The 22,306-nt window shown below is 32.6% G+C and overlaps 1 protein-coding gene across 1 annotated transcript in view; it reads left to right on the top strand.

Moving 5' to 3' along the window:
* The first annotated feature begins 5,776 nt into the window (after nucleotides 1–5,776).
* Nucleotides 5,777–22,306, top strand: part of LOC134256893 (uncharacterized) — a 32,185-nt gene continuing 15,655 nt past the window's right edge. The window contains exons 1-22 of the mRNA XM_062739570.1: nucleotides 5,777–5,964; nucleotides 7,106–7,141; nucleotides 9,086–9,142; nucleotides 9,412–9,465; nucleotides 10,457–10,510; nucleotides 10,841–10,915; nucleotides 11,320–11,364; nucleotides 11,602–11,689; nucleotides 11,869–12,090; nucleotides 12,341–12,512; nucleotides 12,657–12,766; nucleotides 15,511–15,696; nucleotides 16,368–16,453; nucleotides 16,814–16,916; nucleotides 17,330–17,492; nucleotides 17,781–17,884; nucleotides 17,964–18,149; nucleotides 18,829–18,869; nucleotides 20,900–21,077; nucleotides 21,170–21,267; nucleotides 21,665–21,755; nucleotides 22,110–22,222. Coding sequence (XP_062595554.1) covers nucleotides 9,086–9,142; nucleotides 9,412–9,465; nucleotides 10,457–10,510; nucleotides 10,841–10,915; nucleotides 11,320–11,364; nucleotides 11,602–11,689; nucleotides 11,869–12,090; nucleotides 12,341–12,512; nucleotides 12,657–12,766; nucleotides 15,511–15,696; nucleotides 16,368–16,453; nucleotides 16,814–16,916; nucleotides 17,330–17,492; nucleotides 17,781–17,884; nucleotides 17,964–18,149; nucleotides 18,829–18,869; nucleotides 20,900–21,077; nucleotides 21,170–21,267; nucleotides 21,665–21,755; nucleotides 22,110–22,222 — 2,226 coding nt within the window. The 5' untranslated portion in view covers nucleotides 5,777–5,964; nucleotides 7,106–7,141. The remainder of the gene's footprint in view (nucleotides 5,965–7,105; nucleotides 7,142–9,085; nucleotides 9,143–9,411; nucleotides 9,466–10,456; nucleotides 10,511–10,840; nucleotides 10,916–11,319; nucleotides 11,365–11,601; nucleotides 11,690–11,868; nucleotides 12,091–12,340; nucleotides 12,513–12,656; nucleotides 12,767–15,510; nucleotides 15,697–16,367; nucleotides 16,454–16,813; nucleotides 16,917–17,329; nucleotides 17,493–17,780; nucleotides 17,885–17,963; nucleotides 18,150–18,828; nucleotides 18,870–20,899; nucleotides 21,078–21,169; nucleotides 21,268–21,664; nucleotides 21,756–22,109; nucleotides 22,223–22,306) is intronic.

Here is a 22,306-nt window from a genome sequence, read left to right as displayed (position 1 = left end):
ACATCCCCCAAAACAGAATGAAAACCAGCCTTGCTAAAGGATGGTAAATTCAAATGTAACCGTTTGCGCAGTGTTTTGATGTGTTCAATATGCTGTATGTCCACACCGTGCTTGAATAACGGAACGGCAACGCCTCTGCATACTGCGGATAAGTCTCCGGAAGAAGATTTGCGGTAATCTAGCCCATTCCTCGACGATTGCTGCAGAAAGCTCCTCGCGGTTCCTATGGAGTACTGGGCGCGCTGAAATGGCTTGCTGTAGCATGTCCCAAGCATGTTCTATTGGATTCAAATCAGGTGAAAGACTGGGCCAGTCCATTCGCTCAATGGTTTTATTTTCCAGGTATTCTGTTACGACGAGCCCTGTCAGGTCTAGCATTGTCGTCCATTAAAATAAAGTCATAAACGATAGCACCTGCATACACCCTGACAATAGGGTGCAGTATCTCATCTCGATATCTTGTCCCTGTATGATTTCCTACGATAACGTGCAGATCAGTTTTTCCGGTTATACTGATACCACCCTAAACCATCACTGAACCACCCCCGAAAAGATCATGCTCAGCAACACAGCAATCTGCAAAACGTTCACCAGTCGTACGCCAAACTCGTCTTCGACCATCATGAAAGTCTACCAGTGAGGCAGTTGCCAATTGACATGGTTTCGTGTCCACTGGAGTCTGGTTGTTTTGTGTCTTGGGGTTATTTTGGGCCGAACTGCTGGTCGGAATGCTAGAATATTAGCTGCATGGAGTCTGTTTCGAACTGTCTGTGGTGTTACTCGCACTGTTATTGCTGTTTGAAAGTCTGTTTTTAGCCTAACAGCACTCTGGAACCTCTGTCGTTTTGCCATATTGGCCAGATAGCGGTCCTAACGAGCCGTGGTTGACCTCGGACGACCAGAACGTAGTCTTTCAGCAACGGTACCAGTATGTTGGAATCGATTCCATAATCGTAAAATGACACTTAAAGTGTGCAGCAACAGTTCTTTGAGTACTACCAGATTGAAGAATACCTACAACTCGGGCTGCCTCAAAGCTAGTTAAGTGACGCCTTTGGCTTATAATGTCACAGGGTCATCAAAAAATATACACAACTTAAAACACGTATCCAAATTAACTGAAATTAACAATTTGATTAACTTTCTGTATACCCTGAATCACTTTGTTTTTCACACTGTGTCGGCATTCAGTAAAGCATGAATTGGGCATGAATTTCACGCCCCTACAGGTAGCATTTTCGTATCGATAACTTGTTAAAAAGAATGTACGGTTGAACTATAACGTAAAAAATATATTATAATTGTTTTGAGAAAACAATTCAAAACCATGATCCTTAACTTATTTTGTCCAGTAAATATATACCCAATTGTACTAAAACAGTCAACAATATCCATTGTAAGGTGTCTGTACGTGCAGATGATTTTTATTAGAGGGCCTGCACTCTCCTTAAATGTGAATTATAAATTGTTGAACATCTTGTATCAAAGAGTGAAAAACGATATAAAAAACCCATGGGTTATTTTCATTACGAATATATATTGTGATAAATTGTGTAAAAACATACAATTCTAGTTATCTCCCTTGGAACTCTTCAGCAAAAGGAGTTAGAAAGAGTGTTTTTTTAATTCAATTTAGAAGGTGAGGATAAAGAAACATATGTGATTTCATCTTCATTTCTGAAGTTTTGTTGGTTTTTATACATCCAAGGGACATGAAATTCTACATTTTTATTAGAAAAATGTAAGCCAACGACAAAAAACTAATTGCAATTTGCTTAATCTTATCTTCTAAAACAAAATTTAATATTATTTTCTAAATGAGGACAGAGTTTGAGTATTTTGAAAAGGCTGACCTGTTTAACAATAACATCAAAAACCAATTAAATTCAGTTAATTTTGGGGAAAAACATTTGATTTTGTATTTGAATTTGAACCCTAGCTGGGGATAACAGTCATGAAGTCATCGAAAGAAGCATGAAAGCTACAGCAGAGATTGGATGGATTTTTCCATGTCTCGGCGCCTCTGTGGATGTCATATTTACATCAGGTATTTAATGCATTACCAAGATACCAACAGTGGCCAGACTAATGTCTACACAAAGGCACTATTGACTTTCTTTTGTCAAATTAAAAAAGAGGAAAGTCAAGAAAAATTGATGGCAAACATACAAGGCTGACTGCTAGTAAAAGTTATCAGTCCTGCTAAAATCTACCAGCCTGAGAAATAACTGTCTTTTGTAAAATTGAGTTTTGAAACTAAAGGTACTGTGAGCAATGAGCTCACTAAATGATACCCCTCCCCCGCGCCTCCCATGGCCATATGAATATAACAGTGTCCATATTTTGCTATGGGAACCTATTTTATTAATAATGCCACACTTTGGTACAATATACCACTGTTATTTTGCCTGTTTTTACTCTTAAATACATGAAAAACTCAGGAGCTTCCATGGGCTTTGCCTCCTGGGTCCCCATCATTCAAAGTATGATATGACAAGCATGAATAATGTCATACTTTGGTACATAACTATCAAGACCCTTTGCCTGAGCAAAGTTATCCAAGCCCATCTCCCACCCCCCTAATCACAAATTCTGTATATGCCCATGATAGCAATACCATTAGTTGATTTGGAAGCGATAAATGCAATCAATAAATCTTAATTGAGGAAAACTTAAAACACGTCCAGCTGGGCATCGATATGTGCAAATTTGTATGCCCACGGCAAAATTTGTGCGTCTCGGGCGGTCAGGTGCACTCTAATTTCAAACGCCGTTTGGGAATAGGTCCTTTTTAATATCGAGAATATTCAATTAAGTCCTGAAAAAATCACTAGATGTTTGGCAAAAACCATAATTACTATTTTCTTATTCATTTAATCAAAATGTAAAATTGTGCATTTTCCAACTTTAAATTTCCAAACTTAAATGTGTATGATACATTGTAGATTTCAAATGCATTTCCCTTTAATTGAATTATAAAAAAGGATGGAGAATCCTACAAAATTTGACAAGAAAAACAACTAATAAAAAACTGGCCAGGTAGTTATAGTTTAATCAGTTGAAATCGAGGAGGGGTGTGTTAACCTCTCCAAAAAATCTGACAAAAAAACTTGTCTTAGTAGGGGTGGTGGCTCCCCAAATATTCCTACAAGCAAAAATACACACACACACACACGAGAGAGAGAGAGAGAGAGAGAGAGAGAGAGAGAGAGAGAGAGAGAGAGAGAGAGAGAGAGAGAGAGAGAGGGAGAGAGAGAGATTTATGAAGATGAGAGCAAATACAATATGCATGGGTTTCTGCCAATGTTTTTGTCTAATTTAGGCTTAAATTTACTAAAAAATAAAATTTGATACTACAAAACTATAACTCTTTTTAAATTTATTACTAATAGTATGAGTTTATGATGATATTACAAGTGCATGTGGGAGGGGGGAGGTAAATAAATATTTAATTATCATTAATTCAAATGCTAAATTGTGATATAAATGTATGTATTATCTTGTCATATGATGGATTTTATTCTTTGTTATCATTTCAGAGGCAATCAGAGTCTTGTTCTGAATTTCAGAATTCCCTTTGACAACACCTGCACAGCTGAGGTAGTGTAAACTTTAAAATTGAGGACCATCTTCGTCAAGAAAAGATTATCAATTCAACTAACATTAGTGTTATATATACTTTATATTACATGTATTTATGTATCATTTGATAATTTGGTATTTTGTGTTGACAACTTGCAGTTTTTTCTTATTATCATTAAAACATTCCTGTTCGTTTAGCAATCAAGGAGCTTCTGACCAAGGGTTGAATTATAGCGAAAACTACCATTCAGAGACTTTGAAACAGGTATTGTTTCTGATCTCGATTCTCCGAAATTTTTAGCTCACCCGAGTCGACGGCTCAAGTGAGCTTTCTGATCAAAATTTGTCTTTTGTCTGTAATTGTCATTCTTCAAGGGGTGAGAATTACAAAATTAATGGCATTACTGATATATCTTTTCAAGAACCAATGGCCCAGAAAAGATGAAACTTATGTGGAACTATTGTCGGGTATTGTAGATTTAATTTTTTTCAAATCATGAACCCCAGGTGTAGGACAGGGCTACAACGGATAATCAAAGTTAAACATAGGAATATATAGAAAAAATATTTAAAATTCTTCCTCTCGGATACAGCAAAGCCTTGATCGATAATATTTATATGAAAGCATCTTAAGGTGATGTAGATTCAAGTTTGATCAAATCATGACCTCGAGGATAGGTTGGGAGCACAAAGGCCAATCAAAGTTTTACATAGGAATATAGAGGAAAAATCCTTTTAAAAACCTTTAAAAATATTCTTCTAAAGAACAGATAAACCAGTAAGAAGAAGAATATGGAGATAACGAACAGTATTCAATCTCAAAGACCATAAAACAATACAAAATAAGAGCAGAGCAAACACGGACCTCCAAAACATCAGAGGTGGGATCAGGTGCCATGGAGGAGTGAGCATCCCCTTCCGACCGGTCACATCCACCGTGTGCTCCTTGTCATGATCGGGAAATAACGGAAAAATCCGTTAGTATCGAGTGTTGTGGACCACGGGCTTCTTGACTTCATGATCATAGAGAAAACGAACCTTAGCCATTCCCTTCCATCAACAGCAACAAGAAAAAAATGCTTTATGGAATGCCTTATTTCATTATCAAAGTTCAAATTTTAAATTATATTTTTTTTCAGACAGATGAATCAACCACATGTATTATGTCAGAGGAATCTAGCTGGAGCATCTTTTTTAGCAGCCAGAACACATACCTGTACATCTGACGGTTGATACAGATAATCTCGACATCAATTTCTAAATGATGGCCAAAATATCTAATAAAGACACTGTCAGTTTAAAACTCCCTTGAAAGAAATCAAGACCCTAAACAAAGGATATTGACGTTTATACTCCACCAAATGTAACTTTTGGGTTTCTTTGAAACCAAGACCAGGATACACCGAAGGATATTGAAGTTTGGAATTTTAGTTTGCCTATCTACACATGTTATGATAGTCAAGATCATTTGATTTTTTGACATTATATACACTTTATTATGTGAATTTGATTTTTTTTAATTAAGTTTCTGCTGATTTTCTTTACTGTAAACCAACTTTAATTCGCGTTTTTGATACTTTAACTCGCAAAAAATAATCGCCGCGAGAGTTTTCTACACTATATTTCCGAGTTATAAAATCATTTTATCTATCCCGTGAAATAATAACACATGACATGAATATAACACTATATTAATAAAAAAAAAATTGTAAAGCATTGTAAAGAATTGGAAGACAAGGAGGAAAAATAAATTCCTCTTATAAGTTATTTAATTCCAGTTTTATCGTTATCGTATCTTTACAACATGGAAAAGAATTTGTGAAGACGAACCTAGTTTTATACATAATTTGATGAACAGTCAAGTTTTTAGTTTTTAATGTTACTTTTGTTACTATGAATGCCCAGGGAAATTCCAATAGTATGAAGTGATAGCAATTGTTTATCCTAAAGAGAAATTAAATACATCCCATGTACCTCAAACAGTGGACGTTTTAAATGTACTTGATTTTTTGAAGTCTTGTACCTTTAAATTCCAACTGACACAGGATTTAAATGTCTTCAACCAATAAATTTTTATTTAACAAAAAGGACTTGTTCAAACACCTATCATTTAAAACTGTTTATTGATTTTATATCTTGTCAGGTTAACAACAATTGCACTGAACTGACGTATAACTTACTCCTAAAAAAAAAACGAGTGTACTGAAATAAAACTATCTTCACAGAAAACGGATTGTGTGAAATGCAGGAAATGTACAAATAATTTGTAATCATATAATGAACATCGCCTAAAGTTTATATGTAGGGAGAGCTTTGATTAAAATGATCTCTTCAACGACGTATAGGATTATACAGAGACATTCGTAACCAAGTTCGGAAGTTGTAAGTAATTACCTTTATCTTTTTATTTATTTTTTTTTAAATGAAAGGGGGTGTTGTACTTTCATCCTCATTTAATTATTTAAAATCGTTTTCATTACTGTATTGATCTATTTTCAATATGGCGTAATTTACTGTTGTTAGGACCTTTAAGTTATTCTTCAGTTCAGCAAAACTGATCATTTTTCCTTATTTCACTCGTTATAATTAATTGATTATGGGTCCTTTAACAGACAAAAAAAGTAAAAGAATCCTTCAGCTGCTTCGTATCGAAAATAAGAGTAACAATATTCTCACAATCCATTAAAAAAGATGGCAACTTTCACTTTAATATTAAACATACAGCATTAATTCGTAGGTATTACAAGAATAAAAAATCATACACATAACTTGTGATAAAATACAAGACGGGAAATCTATGTAAAAACTACACGTACGGAAAAAAGATTATTAGCATTTGGCTTTTTTTTTACTAATTCAAAACTTGCAATGAACTGTTTTTTTAAGATTTAAAAACCAGCCACGTTTGCGTGATTGAAAAAATTTAAAAAGCATAAAGCATTATGTGCAGAAGAAGCATTCTTTATTAACTGTGCCTTACTGTCACCTAGAAATTAAACAAAACAATGTTTGTTTCGTTTCACTGTCTCAAGAGGAATATATTAAATTAAAATTATAATGTTCTTGAATTCCTTGTAATCATTATGTAAATACGCGAAATGTAAATAATTTCTTAAGTTTTTGTTAAATAGCGCGACTCTCGAAACTAGTCAAGGGCAAAGTTTTTTGCAGGAGGTAATTCCAGAAACTAATGTTTTCCCGTAAATTTAACGTACATATTTGAATTAAAACCAGGTCACCTAAAATTTAAAAATCTTTAAAGATCAAGCTCAATACGAATGACGTTTTATTTGAAGAATTTAAATGGAAGTAGATTTTGTGGTTCAATTTTTTTTTCGATATAATAATTATCAGGGGACGTACGTATACGTTTCTTCTTTTTAAACAGCCTTTTAACTACTGTTCCTTACCTTGAAACAACGTTAACATTGTAACTTTTCATTTACAAAGTCCTTTCATTTTCGTTTACATTTTCCAAGGTTTTTGATAATTTGTCGTATTTTTGGTTTATCTTTAAATTAAGATAAAAGATTTTAAATGAGAAGTGAACTTCTTCAATGTAAGTACATCTTTCTCTGTTGATGATTTAGTTTATCACGTGACCAGAGGTTCAAGAACAAAAATCAGCATGCATTGCCAGGGGTTCCTTGAAAGATACTAATTGATAAAAGTTTTGAAATATTCAAAGAAATATATATAAAGAATACTTAACATATATTCTAGATGTTTTTTTTTTAATCCAAAATTGTTTAAGAAGATATGTACAACAGCATATATAGAGATTAAAATATAATACACAGTTTTTTTTACAAAAGACAAAAAAAAGCTGAAATGCATATGACCTTAATAAATTAAATCATTTTTGCCCTTTTGATAATAATTAGGGATGTCAACGAGTACCCGGTTAACCGGGTACTCGATCGAACGTCCGAGTATCGAATACTAAAATTGATACTCAGTTACTCGGATGTACATTTTTTTTAATTCCAAAGTGCATAAATTTATCAAAAAATAACTTAAATGTGCATACGATAATTAGAGTGCCGTCGCCTACACCTGTAAAACATCCGTTATCGCCAGTGGCTGTATATATACAGTAATTAGTGACCAATTACCTGCTTTTCTCACCTATTGAGGTCCTTAATTTTTGGATGGCTTCAATGATTTGTTTTCATTGAGGATCGTTTAAGTACGTTCTGTTATTTTTAAATGGTGTGTTCCCGTTTTGCACACATTTGGTAATTAGTATAGAACAATAGGTGTGATGTGTGTTTTGATAGCAATTATAGTCTGATTTCTGGTTTGGATTTACCTGGATTTACCTGTGAATACCTGATTTAGCTTAATGTAATCTTAAGAGGTTTAATACAATTTTATAAGCATTTTATTCAAAAACTATATATATCTATGGGAAAATATTTGATTTTATTGAATAAATTATTAATATTTAATATTATTTATTATTAGGCCCAATTTCTTAAAGAAAGAATGCGTACTTTTCAATCTTGATAAAAATCTAAATGAATGAAAGATATAACATATAATAAGGAAAATAGTGAGTAAGAAATAATTTGAAAATAATGCCCAAGCCAAGAAGATGTTATAATAAGATCATCAGATAATCAAATACATTAACTTAGTGTTTATTCTCTTCTTTTTTTCCCTATAAGTTCACCTTTCACATACTTACTAAGCTAAGTATGGTATAAACTATAGCAATTAAGTAATTATCTCACCTGGTCAAATTCCTGTTTTTCACACATTTTTAATTACCTGTAATTCAAATGTGTGCAAAACGGGAACAAACCTTTTAAATCATTTTAAAATTATTTTGTAACGGTGCCGAAATCCGACGTGCATAGATACTAGTATGCCGCTACCGACTTAAAATGTGCAAAGAAATATATTGGTAATTAAGAATGAAAATTGAAAAAAAAATCTTTTTAAGTGAGCTATGCAGAAAAAAATTAGCATATATTCTTAGAACTTATACGGGGAATAGAATAATAATATACGACAAGCGATCATAACAACGTCCGTTACTTCGATCTCCTTTACTTGTGTGGTCATCAAAAAGGCGTAGCAGATTGATTAAAGCGTCTTTCCAAACAAAACCTGTAATTACTGGTGAATCAAATTGATGTCTTTTGAGTGTGCGTATTTTTTTAAAATAAATAAAGTACAATAAATCATTTTCGCTGGACTCGATGTTTTTAAACATGCACTAAAAACGTTATACGTAAATTCAGCATTGGAGTTTAACAGAGCTTAACTGGGTTTAGGAAAATTAACAGACTTGTACATGTATTTACAATTTTACCTGGTACTCGATCGGAAAAACGTCCAAGTAACCGATTATCAAATATCGACCGATTTGACATCCCTAATAATAATGATAACACAATTATTATTTACACTGTGTTTCAAAACACAAATGTTTTTCATAATGTTCAAAGACCGAACAGACACAACATTTTCTGTACTAAAAATCATATTTTAATAGATGGATAACGATGCACAGAAAGGAAACAGGATGGAAGACAGCACGGGAGGACCTAAAGTAAGATGTCCTTTTGATTTTTGTATCATAAATTAAAAAAGTCTTTATAATTTTGTCCTAACAGCTTAATTTTGTCGTGATCATTGGGGTCAAAGCCATTAAATATGTAAAAGGATTGTAATTATATCTAATCATGCCTATTATAGAATTTGCTTACTCGAGCCCTTAAGTGTAAGGTTTAATTTATCACCCTAATACCCTAATTGGTAAAACGTACTTTGGCTTAAAATTAGTAAAGATTGTAAAAGTATACATTACTTTGTTTGTAGCTACACATTGAACATCAAGAAGAAAACGAGGACAGCAATTCAGAGGAACCTAATGTAAGTTAATTATGTTTTCACACTTTTAATTGGTCACATGTGGTGCACAGTGGTAGAACATTTGCTTTAGAGAGGCATGGCAAAGTGTTAATTCTTACGTCGATTTTAACTAACTATGGGTCAAGGAGACCGATCCTTCGCGTGAGACTGAACAAACCTAGGCACTGTGTCGCAGTAGATTCTACTACGAAAAAGCTAAATCACTATGTAATGGCTCTGACATAGGTCAACATTTGCTGTCCACGAAGGTTATTGAAGGTGTTTCAATAAGAAAATATATGGTGGCCTCTCGATATGAGTGAAAAAAAAATTAAAGGAAAACTTTACGTTGTTTCAAATTTGGAATGTTAATTGGAATTTGAAATATAATTATGATTGATAATCACACACAGGCATATATGATAATGTCCCTTTCAAAACAAAATATAAGCATGCTAGTTTATGTAACAATGTAAAAATGTTCTTCATATCAAGCATCAAACAATCCATAGTCTTACCCGTAATTTATCCAAAATCTGACTAATTCCTTAAGTAGACACCGTCATCCTACCCCCACCCCTTAAAAAAAATGTTGAAATCGACAAAAGTAGAATTATTGCATTACCTGATTTCTTCTGATCTTGAAGTTTTCATAAAATTACAGGTTCAATAACTTTAAAAAGTCTTCATTCAGGATTCATTGATTGATCTTATGTTGTCCAATGTTACTCTTGGGAATTTTTCACACATGTGGAGTCGCCACCACTTGTCGGTGGAGAGCTGCAAATTCTTTATTCTCGGGACTCAAGGTCATTGAGCAGTGAGGGATCTTTTTGTGTTAGTGCCTTCTTTGACACTGAACCTCGGTTTATGCTGTCTATTTCAAAGGACCGGTCTCCACGTCCAATTGTGAGATTCAAAAAAGAAGAAAAGAAGGTCAAGTTTTACGCTAAATATAAAGGACAGCTTAACTTAACATTGTAAAAATTGAAGTTCAATTTTTTTATTCTAGGGAAGGTATTTTCTTCTAAAAGAAGACAAAGAGAGTAGTACAGAACAGTATGAGGTAAGACAATTTTTTTCGGGGGTTGAGGGGTTGGGGTTGGGGGGTTGGAGGGGTTGGAGTGGTGTAGGTGGGTTAAAATTTGTATAGTCAAAATTTGTATCTTAAACTTATAAACAGCGAAAGTTGACTAATTTTAGTGTTCGTGAATCTGTTCGTGAATCTGTACGTGAATACAAGAAAGTTATTATCTTTATTTCTAAAACGCTTGTTTATCTAATAAAAAAAATGAATATTGGACGTAATAATATTGCCACTGTATGAGAATAACATTAAAACACAAAATCATTCAGAAGATAAAATGGAGAAATTAGAAGTGAAGTCATCTTTCAGAAAAAGGTCTTTAAAGATAAAGATTATTCAAAAAAGAGCGGCAGCGAAGAAGATTCTTCTGGGTTATATGACGAGGTCAGACAAATTAATATGTTCCTTTAAGGAATGAAGCTTATCTTAACCTTTGTTAGGTTATATAAAAGAAGCGGTTTATAAAAAAACTGTCCCAAGTTATGGCATTTCGTATGACATAGGCTAATATAAGCTTCATTTCTTACAATCCTATTTCAGTCTATACAATAAATATTCGGAAAATTGCTTCAAATGAGGCACATAATTAAAAGAACTGTCAAATGGAGTGATATGTTTTTGATGTACCTTATTGTGACGTACTCGGGCAACATATGTAATACGATATACATCAAATCTTTTATCTAATCAAATGACTAGATCTAAATATTTCTTAATATCAACAATGTCCAAGGTACTGCTTGTAACATTTTTAATATTTTTTTTTTATTTAACACAAATGATGAAAGGGATGGACCAGTTCTGATGACAATATAGATAGACAGAGGAAAGGGGTGAGCAGTCATAAGCTTTATACATTACTAGTATACGATTATCGTCAAAGAATATTGATTTGACATTGACCGTAGCATTTACGATAAATGTTTCGAGAAAATTCTTAATAGATTAATGATGAAGCTTGAAATCTTGTGTAAGAAAATTTTCAAAAAAGTTCTATCGAATTAAAATAAAAATGTTATACTTTGAAAATAAAATTATGCATGTATATTTAATAATTATGTTTTATCCAGGATATCCAAGACCACCCTACGATTAAAGATAAGATCTATGATTGTGAAACATTTGCAGGATTTAAAATATCCGAGGCATACGAGGGAGGTGAGTTTTCTTAATTATTAAATTAATGAATTACATTGAATAACCTATAAGCAATTTGCTTATAGCATGGAATTCACATGCACCGTATACTTTTTTCTTAATTTAGAGAAATAAATTTCCTAATGAAGAGGATAACTTTTTTTGAAAAAAAGAACGTTCTTTACTTTCATTTGAATTAGATAAAATCAAACAAGGACAAAGAGTTGTGCAGAATCCAGAGGCCCTTACAAATAACAGCAGCACTAAAAGAAGAAACTGCATTGGAACCGTGGTCCACGCTGGAGATAACAAAGTTCGCGTGCTGTGGGACTCAGAAGATAACCCAGAGGAATATAACGTACAGGATAAGTCGGGCGAAAATGTCCAGTACACCTTACTGCTCCTGGACAATGCTCAGACCGGTAATTCTATAGCATATCCTACTAATAAAAACCTAATAATACTGGAACTTAAATTACTACTGTGGTTTCATCAATATTCGCTAAGCACATATTTTCATGGATTTCATTGTTGAGCAAATCCACGAATTCATTTGTATAGGTTATGTCTTCGTCCACGAAAATACTTATCCTGGAAAATGTCTGTTTTACAAAATTCACGAAAATTGATGAATCTATTTACTGAATTCATCAATGTGTTCTGAATTTAAAGGAGCTAAGCATGAAGCCCACGAATGTGACAACTGCAGAGAATACCCAATACGTGGTATCAAATGGAGATGTCTCTATTGTAAAGACTTTGATTTATGTACACGCTGCTACATGCAGGATAAGCATAATATCAACCATCCATTCCACAGAAAACTAGACAATAATTCTAGGACGTAAGTAATGTACATGCATTTTCAATATTAATGACAGTTTGTAATCTTACTCTTAAGAAATGTTTTTATGAGAGAGAGAGAGAGAGAGAGAGAGAGAGAGAGAGAGAGAGAGAGAGAAATTTAAATCACTTTTATATCATTTAGTATTGAAGTGGGTGTTCGTGGATTGGATTCCAAAGATAACAGCCATAGAACCGTGTGTGGGATATTTCCCGGTGCAAAGGTCTTTTTAAGAAGAGACAATAACATAAAAGGTAACTAAAGAAAATAGTTTGATTTTAATTCCGGATTCATTTTTTTTCCATTTCTATACAACAGAAATAAATTCATTTTCTGATTAATTCTAACGCTGGTTATTTTTTTTATACGTACACAGGTAGGTTAAGGTTACAACCAAATATTCTACATGCCTATATGCTTTGACGTCATAATACGCTATATGACGTGAAATTTAGAGACAACAATTTCTTAAAATCGATATCTAAGATTGATTTGAGGTCGTAAAATTGAACCAAAATATGCAGAGGAATAATATCATTGGAATTTTGTCGTTCCTGGGCCTCTGTAGTTATCACAGGGGTTACATACCAAACCCGTGACGTCATAACTGTTGATCATGCAATGGCAGAGTGAAAGTGAAAAGTAACGAAAATTGATGTAAACAAACACAAGAAATCGGAGTTTAAAAGCATTTAGAATGAATATCATGTGTGATTCTTGTGGGAATAAAACGTATGAATAAGGTATGGTAATATACTTCTGCAATTTCTTCGTAAAATTAAAGTAGAGAGGGTGTTAACTTGCCGATCAGCCTTTCCTCTGTCGTTCGTAACAAAAAAGAAGCAAAAGTTCAACACTACGCCGCATACCTTGAAACTTAATTTTTGTTTCTATCTAAAGTTCTTATTCTTTTGTTTTTGGAAAGTGCTGCTAGAATCGTATGGTTTACGGGAATTGATGCATTTTTTTCGATGTTATGAACAAAATGTAAAAACTTTGGGAAGGTTTCGTCCGAAATTGTTGAATAATTATTTCTAAAAGAGGACAGTAGGATTCTAGCAGCACTTTTCATGGTACAGAGATGTTTTAACATAACTATTAATAAAAAATTGGAACTAATTATCCCCGGGGTAGTGTTAAACTTTTCACTTTTTCATTAAGGCATATTTTCTAATTATAGACGTCACGTGGTGACGTCGTGGTGAGGTGCATCATGTAGTATAAGTTCCATTGAAGTCTATAGAATACATAATGATAGTAAAAGTTTCATCCTTGACTTTTCCGATTTATTATTGTTGCATAATTATAAAAAAGTGTTAATTCGCCGAATTATGATCCATGTGCTGCTTTAACAAACCGGCGTAATGTTATGGTCAGTATGTACACACTGAATTGTCGACAAAGAAGAAGGTATGGTTTCGATACAAATTTTGCCCGGTGATTTTCTTAAAAATGAAACTGGAGTAAAAGTTGAAACCTCTTGCTTTTTAAATAATTGAAATTCAATGCAGAAAAATCACACATGTCATTTTTCTCACATGTGCTTTTAAATGCTTATTATGACGTCATAAACATGTGCATTTTCCCGTATTTTCTTCAAAAGTTGCAGAAGACACCAATTTTCAATGGAATTTTCTTTCAGATAACATTTTCCACAGGCATCGCCCACAAAGATCTTGAGATATATGATTTATTATTGAATTTTGCACAAAATATCAAAAAATTAACGTGGGCGACGGCTGTGGACACTGTGTTCTGAAGGAAAATAACCCTTGAAATGTGCCATTTTGAGGCTTTTTCTGTTGAAAATAGAGAAATGCTTCACATTTATGACGTCATATTTGCAGAATGGTAAACCTTCATGCCATATTCTTTCCTGATTTATCAGAGTCATTTATTTATCTAATATTTAAGCCAGTTTCAACACTTTTTCATGTCATTACATTTTTAGGGCGCAATAAAGCTAAAACCATACCTTCTTCTTTTCCCGTCATTTTCCGATCATGACAAGGAGCACAAGGCGGGTGTGCTCGAGGAATGCTCAGTACTCCACTACTCCTGATCCCAGCTGTGGTATTTTCGACGTCTGTGTTTGCTCTGTTCCGATTTGTATCGTTTCATAGACTCTAGAGCTTGAATACCGCTCTTACCTCCATTTTATTTAATAAGATATCAAGATAAGGACTGGTGTGACCGGTCGGCAGGGTATGCTCACTCCCCCATGGCACCTGATCCCTCCTCTGATGTTTCCGGGGTCCGTGTTTGCTCTGCTCTTATTTTGTTTTATTTGATGGACTTTGAGTTTGAATACTGTTCGTTATCTCCATATCATTCATTCAAGGTCAAAGTCCATTAAAGCAATACCAACCAAGAAATGAGCAAACACTTACCTTAAAATCATCAGAGGTGTGAGTAAGTATCGTGGAACAGTGAGCATACCTTGTCTACCGCCCCACCTCGTAATCATGATCATGAAAAGCAGATAATCCGTAGACAATTTAGTATTAAACTAATGACCTACGATAAGTATGGAAGACGTCAGTCAGCATTTGATTGAATGCTTAAAAGAGATAATGATGGTTTTTGGCATTATTTGAATGATGAAGACAACGAACAACCCAAATTAATGACGAACCTGAAAAAAGTATCAGTTAAACTATTTATGATATATTTCTTCTTTTAAATCATGTACACGCACAAGAAGACTAATAGAAAAATATAGCAATGTCAACTTGTGCATTTTAAGAACCTTCATTGCATATTTTAAAAATAAAGGCAAACAATCTAATTTATTTGGATGTTTATTAAATGTACACACACAGATCAAAAAAATTAGGTTGTGGAATATATTCATGTATTTTCAAAGACTCTTCATGATTGATTTTGACACCAGTTTGTTATTGCTAAGAATGATTATTTTTAGGAACAGTGGAGGAAAGTCTCTCCATGATTGATTTTGACACCAAAGTTTGTTACTGTAAAGAATGATTATTTTCAGGAACAGTGGAGGAACTAAAAAATGAAGAATCCAGTCTATTTAACTGCGATGCGTTCGTGAATTGGGATGACACAAAGAGCGAGGAACGTTACAAAGTTGGAAGGAAGGGGAAAGTAGATTTGAAGTGCGTGACTCCAGGAAAAGGACTGAAATATTATGAAGATCATTTGGAGATTATAACAAATGGTTTGTAAAACAAATTAAGATTCAAAATCACGAAACGCAGTTTAAATAAACGAAGAGTTTAGTACATGTATACCTCTATTTAGGAATATCAAATACAGTGACTGTCAGCCGATTTTATTTACAAAGACTTTATTTTGCGATTTATTTGGTATACACGACGATTTATTTTCGCGATCAAGCATTTTAATTTGTTAGATCTGTAATTAATAGACACAGAGACTATAGGCACTAGTTCTGGAGGACAAATATTCCCAATGACAAGGCTCACGGGAACCTCGCAATGATTTGGAGGTCCGTGTTTGCTCTGCTCCTAGTTTTTTTGTATCGTTTTATGGACTTTGATGTTGAATGCTTTCCGTTATCTCCACGTCCTTGACACACAAAAAAGAGTAAGCTTAAAGTGTATATTGTATTTCAAGAATGTTCAAGAAGAATTTCAAGAATATCTCTACCTTATTACAGGTACACCTGTAAACCAAAGCTTCCAATTATAAAAGCAAAATAAATATTTCTAAAAAACTTATTTGATAGATGAAAATACAAAAAATAATAGTAAAACATAAAATACTAATGTTATTTTTGACTAGGTTAATTTTTTAATCGTCTCTCAGATTTACAGTCATTTTCATAATTTTCAGTTTTACAAATGTATATTTTTTTTTCCTCCACAGAAAATGCAAAACCTGGGATGCGAGTTGTTGCAAAATACAGAAAAGGGAAGAAGGAACAGTATGTCGGAACAGTCATCTCAAATGAAGTACGATTTTTTAAAATAAATATATTCTTCAATGATATCGTTTATTGGTATTCCTGTTACATATTAACCAAACATACTCATCGGTTGATAAAAATCAACAAAACAAACCAGAAATAAATATTATTTACATTTATAGAGAATAATATTTTACAACATAGCTTGTCATATTCAACAGCTAATTATCATTAATAATTTTGAAATGCAACAAATAAACAAACTCACAATAATACTTTCTTTTTGTTATAGTCTTATCATAAAAAACGTATTTTAAATCTCACCTTTAGAGCATTCTCGTACAATTTTAAGGGTTGATTTAAATTTCTTTTTTTTTTGTAATATCGAGGTATTTTTTTTATCCAGACAGGAAAAGATTCAAAATTCTTAGTACAGTGGGATGGTGACGGAAAAATAAAAGAAATTGGGAAGAAGAAAACAATATTTCTTTATGATAACAGTCAAACAGGTAAACTATTATCTGTTATACATCTCTCTAGATTAATATTCTGCTTTTTCTACATTACAAAAGGAGTTCTGCTTAATGAATAAAGTATATATGGCATATATCGTGGTTAGAATTTTTATTCTGGTGTAAGGTGTTGATCCTTACTTCGCGGGTTCGAATCGCATTGTGAGACGTGGAGACCGGTCCTTCGGAAATGAATGGATAATCGGAGCTGCAGAGTTGGTGTCATGTAGGAGTGGGCATACCCTCGCCATCGGTCACACGCAACGTGTACTCCCTGAATATAGTTCATCATTTGCAGTCCCACTACCGACAAGAGATTGAATCTAGATATGAGTGATATGAGTGAATAAATCTCGAGAGTGTTCACTTTATAAACGAGAATTTTTCCAATATTTAGATTGATTTTACAGGTATTGAACATAGTAACATTCGATGTGATGAATGTGCAAGGAGAATGAAAGGCGTGCGATGGAAGTGTGAAAACAAAGACTATGACCTGTGTACAAGATGTTATATGTCTGGTAGAGGAGAGATGAAATTAAAATTCTGCCGAATGATAGATCCTTCTAAAAGGTAAGAGAACCCACTGGAAAGATCTTTGCAAAAAGAAAATCAAGACTTTTCCTGTTTTTTTTATCTTTTGGGTTTCGGAGAGCAATAACTTCTACTATTTAAGGGTATTTCTTTTTAACAACCCCTTGTTTATTAATAATCTCACTTTCAGGGAAATTTGTATGAACTGTGATTTAGCCATTATTGATGATTATTTACAAAAGGAATAAATTCATACATAATGCTAGAGTTCTTTAATTCACTGAGACATGTATTTAATTACTGTCTATTTGTTCAATCTATTTGTAGAGAAAAATTAAATCAATCTCGATCGGCTCTTTCATCAGAAAATAAGATTCAAGCACTTGGACTATTTGAAGGTGCAATTGTATGCGAAATCGAAAGTTCAAATGGTAAGCTCCTCGGACTTAGCAGGGGGGGGGGGGATAAAAGTTTGTTTTCTTTTTACTTGATGTTATTTTTTCTTAATAGAAACAAGACAAGGAACAATATCAAGGATCACTGATTACAAAGTTAACACGGGGAGGAGTGTAGTTTCTGTGAAATGGGACAGCAATGATTTTCCCAAGAGCGGATGGAAATTCACAGATCTTAAACTGTGTGAATCATTTCCAACTTTAAACTATTACCCTGCTCATCTGCCAAAACTTCAAAACGGTAATAAATTCAGATTTTCCTTATCATTTTTTATCCGTCTGATTTTTTAAAAAGTAGAATATATATTTCTGAAAATTTCAAAGGACCTTGAATCACATTTAGAGGTATAAAATGAAAATAGCTGCATGGAAAAAAAATCAAGCTTCATTTTGAAACTTTTTGAATTAAATTATAAACTGAAGAGTTATTCTTATTGGCTGAGGATCGGAACAACCTTAAAATGGAGATAATATTTTGTAAAACAAAAAATGTATTTCACACTTATACCCAATTCAGTGTATGACCTGATGTTTCTGAGTTAAAATATATACTCCAACTTGTATTTATATTTGTGTCGTCTTGTAATTGATAAGATGTAACAATACCTTGAATGAGGATCTTCTTCATATCAAAATATTGAATATATTTGCAAAAATTGACACAAAACATAATTGAAGAATTGTAGTGTTTTAAATTAGTAATTCCTCTTATTTACTCTATCAATATAAAGGAAACGCAATTATCGTAAACAGCGTAGTTTATTTTAATCTCTAGTCTCAATATGTTTCACCAAAACATAATATTATTATGTTATTAAAAATACAAAATGATTTTTCAAAAATTGAAAAAAACCTTAAGAGACAACATAAATTTGAACATTTAACATCGCATATAAATTTTATGTGATCCTTGGTTTCAGATATGCATGGATATATCAAAGCTGGGGATGATAAAACAAAGGTATGCAAACATTCAAAAGGAAACTCTTTCATCTTTGTTTTAACCATATCAACTTTAGATAGTACTGCTGCCATCTGCAAAAAGAAGTTGTTATATTTAAAAAAGGAATGTTATTTTTATTCGTCATGGAAACAAACTCAATGTATTACAATAAAAAAGTGTTATGTCATGGGGAAAGAAACACGTGTATTTCAGATTAAATATCACATTTCCAGTATTGCATATATTTAACTGAAATTACCTATAAATGCATGACAAGTAAATTTCAGCAATATGAATACATTTATATTGGACAGAATTGGTAAGGATAATATTTTTGCACAAGAAAAATATTACCACACCTTTGAATTTATGCGACAATAAAACGTATCCTTGAAAAAAATCTTATTAATAAGATTCTATGCTTCAGTTACACGTGATTGATAACTTTTGTGGCAAACTTTTCTTTGCGCTAAATAAGTTAGTGGAACAATGAGAGCATAGAGATACCAAAAAGTTATTTCTCAAATCGCCATGAGAAATGATCATTATTGCTATTCATACCTTATAATAAAACGCTTTGATGAGGCATGTGAACTGACCAAGTTTTTCTCCCGACTGAAACCTAATAACAATGACTGAAACGTTCTTTAGGAACGCATTTTAATTTGTTCAACAATTCTCCTAATTTGGTAGAAGTGTCAGCCAATCTTGGAAAGGGAACGGCAAAAGATCCTACAAGCTAGCTTTGCATGGTTAATGGACAGCATGGGTCGGCGAAGTAAGGCCTTCATTGCCTAGCAGGGAGGTCCCACAAAATAGTGACTCACCTGAAAATGAAATTATTTTACTTTTTAATGAAAATTTCTTATTACATGTCAATGCCTAACGTTACGAATTTAAGAGTGGACGAATGGAACAATTTGTTGCGCATTTTCGAACAAAGTAATAAAGTTCTGTGTTCATTTTGTTAGAACTCTATTTTATTTTTATGGTCAATTACATATTTTGACAGATATTTACCTAGAAAATTCTTAACTTTTTTGTCCAATATATATGCAAAGAAATCATAATTAATAGTTTTTAAAAGTAAACCTTGTGCTGCTTTAAAATTATTCAGAATTAAAAGTGATTTCTTTATAATTATTATCTTACTCCTTTTTGAATTGAATTTTTCGTGTTTCCCTTTTCAAACCTTCCCTTCTTTTTTTCTGTCTCTCCCCCTCTGGTGTCTTTCTGGGTTGAATGGGTGTACTAGACAGTTTAAACAAATTTTCTTATGTTGTTATTCTGTTTAGTAAAATTGTTCCTCAGTTAGAATCTGCAGCTGCAATATCTCACATTAACAAAGTTGAGTAAATACACATACAATTAGTTTCTGTCATTTCACCGATAATCTGTTTCATTTTAACAGATTTAGAAATCTTAATTTCACATTACAAAACATCTTTGCCCCGGTATTAAAATATGCAATAGGAATTCTGTTTCAGAAGTTATACTCGGTTCTATGAATTGTCCATTTTCAAATTACCCTCGCTTGAGAAGGGCAAAACGAAGAAATAGCAAAAAAGAACGAACATTTTCCTGCGTAGCGTATAAATGTCCCAACAGGTATACAAAGTATCTTTTTTGAGATTTTTTTTTCGGTGAATTTAACAGAACAAGTTAAAGTAGCTTATTAGATAATAAGAAAGACAATTTAATGAATGTCACCAATAAGATATTGTTGTATATTGTCGTATATTGTTATTATAGTAGCATTTTGTTCTTATTACAAAATTTCAGAAAAACCAACAGGAATTATTTTTAATTAACATATGCAAATCTTGTAATGTGATTTAACATATGTTTTAAGCAATTACATGTATATCATAAAATCATGTTTTTTCCCTAATATACATTCTTCAATTACACTAATTAAAACATAATGAAAGATAGTTTGAGTTCTTTCTTCGTCGATTTTTTTTTTTCAATTATGTGTTTATTCTCTTAACAGATACCCATTCCCTATGACACTTACATTTAGAGTTTTATTTCACACAATGTTTCAGATTTCCGTCGACTTCTGGTTAGACGAGAACGAGACCCATATAAAACAGGAGAAAGCTCTACCGTATCTACTGTTTGCGAGTAATCCTGACAAAGATATAGAGAGCGAACAAGAAGATAATAAAGAAAAGATCAAACATGACAGAGGCAAACTACTACGTATCATTAGAAGTGTCTCTGGTATGTAAAATAATCAGAAAAAAATGTTTTAAAAAATTTCGTTCATTAGATTGATTTAAGTGATAATGTTTTAATGCTTTTTTTTTTTTTAGAAAAATCTGGGTTGCCATGCTTGGACATCGTGGAGAAGACGATGTTCTTTCAGGATAAAGTTATCATTCACCAGAAAACAACTAAAGAAACGATACAAGTAATATTCTTTTAAGTCATAGATTTAATTATCGTTGAAATGTACTTATTCATTGGCTGAAAATAATGTATAATGTAAAATCCGTGTGGCTTAGGTCACATTGGCTCACGTACGTAGAAACATCCATTTGCTTGACGATTTCAAATTGATGTAATTCATTAAAATAATCAGGCGAAATTGTGTAATTTGTCATACGCTAATTGCTATAAAATTAGATAAAGCGCTAAGTGTAATATTGATAGCTTTATTAAATTAATTTCTTAATCATGGTACTTTGAAATGTATCTCTGTATGTTAAAGCATATTCATAGAACGTGTAACGTTGAATGTATTTATCTTGAAATGTTTTAGCCCTATACAAGCACTGTATATTTTTAATTGTTCTTTCTCCGTGTAGATGTTAATAAAAATGGGAGAATATGCGTTCGAAAGAGGCGATTCAAAATACAAAGAGAATGAAATTAAATATTTCCAACGCATGACTGAAGGTACTGTATAAGATAGAATGGTCGATATAAAAATTACCGTGAAATCACAATTTTTTTGGGTGAGGGTTGTTTAATTTCTATGAATCTTTCTTCAAAACTGTTTTTACATTCATCAGTGTCAATTTAAGTAGATTGCTTTATTACCAGATTTAATCTAGTTTGAAATATAATCTTGATAACTAGGTTCAGTGTCAAGTTTACAAAATTAGAAGATTTAATTACCCTTTTTATTAGACTTCGAAGGCATTCAATTGATAAGATTGACCAAAAAGTAGAATCATTCCAATTCATTACTAATACAAGTGATAATAATTAGATAATTATTTTTCTGTTAATATATGAGTATTTTTACAGCTTACTCTGGTCACGTGGTACTGCCTGTTGCCTTATCCCTTGATAACGGCGGATTTCAACATGAAATCGTTGCTTATGCTGTTAACATGAAATTTCCTATATTATCTTCCAGGGTAGGTTTTACATAAATTATGTTTAATTAAGTGACTAGTTTTACTTTTTAGGATTACAAACATTTTTTTTTTGGAGGGGGGGGG

The sequence above is a fragment of the Saccostrea cucullata genome, unplaced genomic scaffold (genome assembly GCF_032062105.1).
Source record: "Saccostrea cucullata isolate Sc308-1 unplaced genomic scaffold, CSIRO_AGI_Scuc_v1 ctg1867, whole genome shotgun sequence".
Taxonomy (NCBI): Eukaryota; Metazoa; Mollusca; class Bivalvia; order Ostreida; family Ostreidae; genus Saccostrea; species Saccostrea cuccullata.
Note: the sequence above shows the minus strand (reverse complement) of the source record. Positions and strands in the feature narration are given on the sequence as shown.